The sequence below is a fragment of the Aptenodytes forsteri genome, unplaced genomic scaffold (assembly GCF_000699145.1).
Source record: "Aptenodytes forsteri isolate BGI_AS27 unplaced genomic scaffold, ASM69914v1 Scaffold2, whole genome shotgun sequence".
Taxonomy (NCBI): Eukaryota; Metazoa; Chordata; class Aves; order Sphenisciformes; family Spheniscidae; genus Aptenodytes; species Aptenodytes forsteri.
Genome location: NW_008795695.1, coordinates 7142544 through 7149781, shown reverse-complemented (window position 1 = coordinate 7149781; position 7238 = coordinate 7142544). Strand labels below are relative to the sequence as shown.

The 7238-nt window shown below is 41.8% G+C and overlaps 1 protein-coding gene across 1 annotated transcript in view; it reads left to right on the top strand.

Moving 5' to 3' along the window:
- The window catches only part of URB1 (URB1 ribosome biogenesis 1 homolog (S. cerevisiae)), a 59767-nt gene extending 53861 nt beyond the window's left edge, over positions 1-5906 (top strand). Inside the window, exons 35-38 of the mRNA XM_009282945.1 lie at positions 821-997; positions 1971-2212; positions 3908-4510; positions 5130-5906. Coding sequence (XP_009281220.1) covers positions 821-997; positions 1971-2212; positions 3908-4510; positions 5130-5335 — 1228 coding nt within the window. The 3' untranslated portion in view covers positions 5336-5906. The remainder of the gene's footprint in view (positions 1-820; positions 998-1970; positions 2213-3907; positions 4511-5129) is intronic.
- The last annotated feature ends 1332 nt before the right edge of the window (positions 5907-7238 follow it).

Genomic DNA, 7238 nt, shown 5'->3' with positions numbered 1-7238 from the left:
GACTTGCCCTTGGTGAAGCCATGCTGGCTGTCTCGAATCACCTCCCTGTCCTCCATGTGCCTTTGCATAGCTTTCAGGAGGATCTGTCACACGATCTTCCTAGGCACAGAGGTGAGGCTGACAGGGTCCTCCTTTCTACCGTTTTTAAATGGGTGCAATGTTTCCCTTTTTCCACTCACCGGGGACTTCACCTGACTGCAAAAAGTCATTGAGTACCTCGGCCTTCTCCTCGTCTGTTGTTACCAGTTCGCCAGTCTTGTTCATCAGGGGGGTACGCTTTCTTTGACCTTCCTTTTCTGGCTGACATACCAGTAGAAGCCCTTCTTATTATGCTTTGCATCCCTTGCCAAGTTCAGCTCCAGCTGTGCCTTGGCCTTCCTGACCCCATCCCTACACAACCGGGCAGCATCCCTATACTCTCCCCAGGATACCTGTCCCTGCTTCCGCTGCCTGCGCATTTCTTTCTTGCCTTTTAGTTTGACCAGCAGGTCTCAACTCAGCCATGCTGGTCTCCTGCCTTCCTTGCCTGATTTCTTACACCTGGGGATCAAGAGCTCTTGCGCTCTATGGAAAGCGTACGCTACTGTGTTTCTCCAGCTGCAGCATGGCAAGAGGAGGGCAGTAACCAGGGCCTCCGTATGGCTGGGGCTTCGGAGGGGTGCTGTCATGCCCTGATGGGGTCCTGGCTGAGAGGCCCCTATTGCCATTCACGACTCCAAAAGTGCACTAGAATATGGTCCCCTCTAGGAGATGGACTGGTTCCTGGTTAGGATCTGCCTTCCAAATGGGTGTTCACTTCTTTTTTTTTGTTGTTTTTCAGGTTTCTGGAAAACAAGCTGTTAAATAAAATTATTTCCTTACTTCATACGCTGTGGCTAACAAATTTAGGAGGCAAGAGAGAAAGCAAGAATCAGTCCCAGAAGAACAGGAAGTTTCTTCCAATTCAGCTTGTAAATGAATTTCTGTATGTTTTGATCATGTTAATCAAACACATTCGGTAAGTCTTTTTATTTTTTTTTTTTTATTTTTTAATTATTTTTATTTTTTTTTTTTTTCTTTTTGAGTCAATTTGCATGTCATCCTCTGTCCAGTTTGAAACTTACTAAGGCCAGAATTTCTTGATCTCTGGTAGTTTAATGCTTTTTTCCCCTTCATTTTGAATGTTGAGTAGTGAATCTTGATGAGATTTCTTTGACGGGAAGATTTAGCTGTTTAAATACTTCTGAATAAACCAACAACTGATGCACAGTTACTGTCAAGTTCTACATCCTTAATTACTGGCCATTTTTAAGCTGCTATGTTTTACCTTTTCCCTGCTGGATTAGAGCCTGCAGTTAGCAATGCTATTTGCTGCAAGGATCTTTCACACTCCCTGAAGCTTTAGACTCTTTCTGTGTCTGTACCATGCCTGCAAATTGTACAAGGAGAAACCGTGCAAAGTTCTACACGACAAGGTTAAGAAGGGGTCAGTCTCTTCTCTCCGGATCTAGAGCACTTGTCTAAGCACAGCAGTTGCAGCAGGGATAGTAGAAAGCAAATGGGTAACCAGTTCTGTTTGGGTTCATAATAGCACCTGCAGCTCTTCGTGCGGACAAGTATTGCCACAGCCTGGAGAAGCTATGTTTATTTCTATTTCCTCAAAATTTTGAAAATTCATGCAAAATAAAAAAGTGTAGGTAAAGCTCCGGACCTCTGGCCTCTTGCTTGTGTGCCGTCTGCCTTTGCTATTTACAGGCAGGAGGGCAAAGACTACGTTTCATGGTCTGTTCTGCCAAACACTAATGGAGCGAAGCACTGGGGATTCGGTGGGAGTGAAACTAATTATTACCAGCATCCTGAGAAACAAAAGTATATGTCTAGAGAACTGGAGGAGAAAACCGTAGGAAGAGTCTGTAAGCAGAAAAAAACTGTACTTACTTTATTAATTAGCATGCAGAAGAATACATGGCACTTTTGTTTTCTTTTCACAGGACTAATTTAGATCTAGCCAAACTGACTCAGTTTTTCAGTACACTCGATTCTGTGCTGCAATATCGTGCTATAGTTGTTGAGGCCTTCAAAGAAATGAGCCGGTTCACTGTGAATGACAGCGTTCTCTCAAACAAAGAGATCCTGCTGCTGCTGCATAAGTGGAGCGTCATCGAAAAAGACCTGCAACTGCAAGAGGATGTGCAGACTCTTGCTCAGAAATACCAAATCAAAGAATTGCTTAGTAAGTACTAAAATATTTCAGAAAAGTAATACTGTGGAGGCCATTATAAGCTAACCATACAAGTGAGGCAAACTTTACAGGAAGAAGTATTAATAACTTTTGTCAGACAATCTGATATAGCTTGGGGGAGGAGGAACGGAAATGGAAAGCCATTTTTCAGGTCTTTATTGTAGTGATTTCTAACTTTAACACAATTCTGGAAGCTTTTCAGAAATACAGTTTTAAAAAGGGAAAGAGCTTTAAAATGAAACTTAGTTGCAGATCTAGAGTCAGGCTTTGAAAAATTGTATTCTTAAATGAATTCTTAAAAAAACAGTGCTTGGAGGCTTTGTGCTCAAAGATTTGAACCATTCTGAGTGTGGATGGGGGATCTGAAAGTGAAATATGAGTGAAAACTAGCCATAAAGCAAACAAAAATGAAATAGTTAATTTTTCTTATTGTCATCAGCGCTGGAAGAAAGCAAAAATGCATTTGGGCTGGTATGACTTCTCTCTTGTTATCTCTGTGAATAAAACGTAGAAGGAACCTTGTAGTGGGAGGTGTTAAACAATGCTGGTTTCCTGCAAATACAACAACTGCACGTAATAAACTTCTATAGGTTTCTTTAAGTGTTCTGTATCAGTTAGACTAATTTTTAAAGTAGTGCTGTATTTAAGGGATACTATAAAAGCTTTAGTTTTTCTAAAGTTTTTCATACCCTTTTAGTGTCTTTCTGAGGATTTTTAGAGAATTATAGTGACATCTGCAACTTACTATATATGAGGTTTAAAAAAACCCCTGTTGCTCCAAGCCTCAGGAGCTTACAAAGCAGTCGCAAAAATGGATCCTTATCTGAAATTTGTTTCTGAGGTTACATTTCAGGAGTTGTTCCCATCCCCCACAGCCCCCGGGGAAAAAGTACTGAAACGCATTTGGTTGATTTTAACCTGCAGAGTGCAACATAATTGAAATTTCTGATGATTTTCTCAGCGACTCCTTGAAAGCAAATTGCCATAAGATGCTCTGCGCGGTGTGGTGGTGGCAAAGTGCTGTTGCTGTTTGGGAGCTTTGCCGCTCCCGCGACACAGGCAGCATCGAACGGAGGGCAGCCCCACATTACGAAGTTCGGCTGCCTCTCTCTTCCCTTGGGGTGTGAAAAATTCACGTGCCCTTGCTTGACAGCACCTCGCCAGCCAGACACTCAGCCGGGATGCAGCTGTGCCGGAGGAAGGCAGACTTCGTCGCTTTAGCCTGCGCCATTCAAAAGCAACGCAGCTATGCTGGTATCTCCTTTCGTAGGCAGGCGTGTGCTGTGCCTCCGCTGGCCCAGAGAGGTAGCGGCTTGAGCATTTCTTATGGGGTGATGTAAATAATGTAGCCTTACTGGCAAAACTGCATCTCGTGGACCTCTGGAATACTGCCTTGGCTTTGCTGGGCTGTGGGCCGGGGCCTGGGTGACATTATTGCTTACCTCAAAGTTAGGCGATCCAGTTCAGAGAAGTGTTTCAGCCTGTGAGTCACTGGGAGCTGCCTGTAGCCCATTTGCTGAATGGGCCTGAATTGCATAGGCTCAATTAGGCTGCTGAATGAGGCTGGTACTTACCTTTGTTAGCAACTGAAACAACACATGGTACTGTCTTTCTTGTGTAATTTGGTACCAAGAAAATAATTTGGAGTATCTGATGTTTGTTTTGGTGGTGTTTTTCTTCTTACAGAAAATATTAAAGAAAAGAACAAATCTCAAGCCTCATCTCGTGCATATCATCACTTTCGGAAAAAGAATGAGGTGGAAAGAGAAGACGACACTGCTGCAGACCTGAAAGTCTCTGAGCTGGAGAAATGCAGAGATCATCTGACTTCCGTGTTTGCCCATTGGGAGCCTGTTTTCCCAGCTCCGCCTGCCAGACGTCGAGGGGAACCCCTCAAATCTGCTGACCTTGCGGATGAAACAGTCAGTCTTACCTGTGCATCCACTTACGTAGTAACTAAATGGCTCATAAAGTCCATGGTTGAGCACAGCCTCAATATGCAAAACGTTTCGTTAACTCTGCGGTGGCTACAGAATTGCATCTTGCCACACCCAGTGGCAGTGCAGGAGATGCTCAGGGATGAGACATTGAGAAACAACATCTTCAAGTTTTACACCCAGATCTGTGAGGCCAGCAGTGGGACGGCTGGACTCTTTGAAGAGCTCTGTCTGTTCAGTTCAATCATGCTTCACCTAATGGATGCTCAGGGCCTGACCAACAACAGCTTTCATGAACTTGTGAAAACGTTGTGCCTGTCAGCAATGACGGAAGAGGATGCGAACAAGAAAGGTAACTTGTCTTTTCCTTTTCACTCACGTTACAAGGCGGTAATGGTAGAAAGTAGGCGCTTCCATGGGTTTTTTTATTCGTCAAAACAGTTTGAAGTTTGCCCACGTCCGCTGGTGCTCATAACTTCACAAAGTACAAGCTGTGTCTTTGGTGCTATGGGCACAGGGGTTGGTAGCACAGAATAGGTTCACACTGTAGGGGATTCTGATAGTCCCTCAAAGAAACTTTCCTTTCTAGGACTAAAATGGAGTTCAGTGAGGTATAAAAAGTATAATTCCAAGGGGAAAAATAATCTGCAACAGTGAGTCCATGTGGGTATGGTTTCTGGTCCGTATGCTGTTCAAGGTTATCATTTGATAGCAAAAGCCACAGGTCAGATTTCAAACTTTTTTATTTAAAGAGGTCAGAATGTTGTGCTAACAAGAAACTGTTTTCTTTCCTTAGTGTGAGGAGGATCATTGGCTTTGCATGGGCAAAAACCCCACAAATTTTCCATCTAGGAAAAGGGTTAGGAGCTATTTTAAAACATAGGTCCAGAGGTAAAATGTTTTGGGTTTGTATTACTATGTGGAAATAGAAGAATATCTGTTCTGATTTTTCTCTGATTTTTCTTCCACAGCTGTTTGTGTATTCCTGACCTCTGTTTACATTGGGGACATATGGCTTGGAGCACAAGAGCCAGATATGTTAACAACCCATGTCAAATTGATCTGCAGTAGTACAGATGATAAATTAAACGATGATGACTTGGAAACTCATCAACAAGGAGAAGAAACTATTATGCCTCTTTGCAAAACCCTTTACTTGGCTACACTGGGGCATTAATTCAGTGAACTGACACTTAATCTTTTATGTTATATGCTCTGCCATCACTGCTGTGAGCCATGAAACCCTCCTGAACTGTTCTCCATACAAATCTAACTTGTTTTGTCATAAAGATCAATATTTTATTACTGCGTGCAAACTCAGAGGGGGGAAACTGTATTTGTCATCTCTCAGTGGAACATTAAAGCTGTAATTTCCCTTTTCTTGAACAGTATGGGACACTGAATGTTATTTATATCATTTTTATTACAGGCATTTTTAACTTGATGAAGAACCAAAAAAGACTGATTAGTGCACTGCCTCTGGACTGTATTTCATTCCCCACGTAGTTAAAATCCATCCTCTCTCCAATATAAGGTGGGGAGAAAGGACTGCAGAACTTCACCACAATGTGGTATAAGTGCAAAGAACGAGTAGTCAGAGGTTTAGCCACGATGATTTACTATTTCTTGAAGAACCCAGTTTCTTTCATGTTATATGATACCAAAACCAGTATGAATAGAGGACTGAACACTGGAATCATGATGGTCTGGGATTCTTCTTGTTTTTAAATTAAATGGCTTTTGAAAGCATTTCTATCAGAACTGGTCTGTTTTTATTGTCCTTCCTGAGGTTTTTTTTGGTGGTTTTTTTAATTAAAAAAAGCCCTGACCATCACCACTGCTGGGACTTGGAACAAAGGCCCATCTTCTCTCCACTCTGAAAAGATGAGAGATGGAACTAAAACCCAAATGGCTTGCTGCTCATTGATTATACATGTTTTTTATTGGAAATTCTCTGTGAAATCTGATAAATATTTCTTGAATGTGGCCTCGAGGGCAGTTTAACATACCATTCCAGATATGCAAACATGCAGAGCCTGAACTTGAACCTTTGAAATGTAAAACAGGATTTATTAAATTGACTCATGAATATGTGCTGTGCCCAAGTACTTTGTACAAATTCTGTACCGGGAAAAAATCAGAAATGCACACTCCTTGTGATGTTTATTTAATTTTTTTTAAATAAAAAACCAGGAGACGCAAATAATGAGGATTGCTTCTACATATAAATGTTCTTGTCCTAAAGAAGCCATAATATCTATATCAAGACTTGATTTAAAAATAACAAATATTTCTTGAAAAAGCTGCAAGCCCATGAGAGGCTAGATTTTGTGTCACATAAAATCCCTAGGGTCTGACATCAGGAAATCTTCTTTGCGATGAAAAAAACCTTATTTTACTTAATTTAAAAAAAAAACAGACAGGCAACATGAAACCAAAGGAGTTCCAAAACAAAAGGTGTCTTTTCATCTCATCTAACTGGAAAAGAAAATACTCATGACACATAGGGAAGGAGTTTTTCAGCTGTCTTGATGGACTGAGCACATCTAACAGCGGTTTATAGTATGACTTGCTTGAGAGAATTAAAGAAATTAGGTAAGACCAATCAACCAACCTAAGGACAGTAATGCGGAAACATATTTTCTCTACCCAAATCTATCTTAATTGGCAATAAATTAAATTCATTTTCCCCAAGTTGAGTCTGTTTTGCCCATGATGGTAACTGGTAAGCAATGTCCCTATCTTAATCCTGACCCACAAACTTTTTCATCCCATTTTCCTCCCATCCTGCTGAGGGGGAGTGAGAGAGCGGCTGGGTAGGCGTCTGGCAGCCAGCCAGGGCCAACCCACCACAATATGTAATGTGGTGTAGTGTAGCCCCTTCCGATCCCTTAATGAAGTAACAAAACCCAAATCCTAAATGCCACAACCCAGTTGTTACACACTCTCCAACAAGTTGCGAGCCCAGAATGTTTTTGGGCGTGCACTTGCATGCCTTGCAATAGCCTTTCACATGCCCTTTGGCCATGTTTGCTTAAAAACCTAAATTGTGTAACTGTGGTACCTGCAGGGGCAGAATT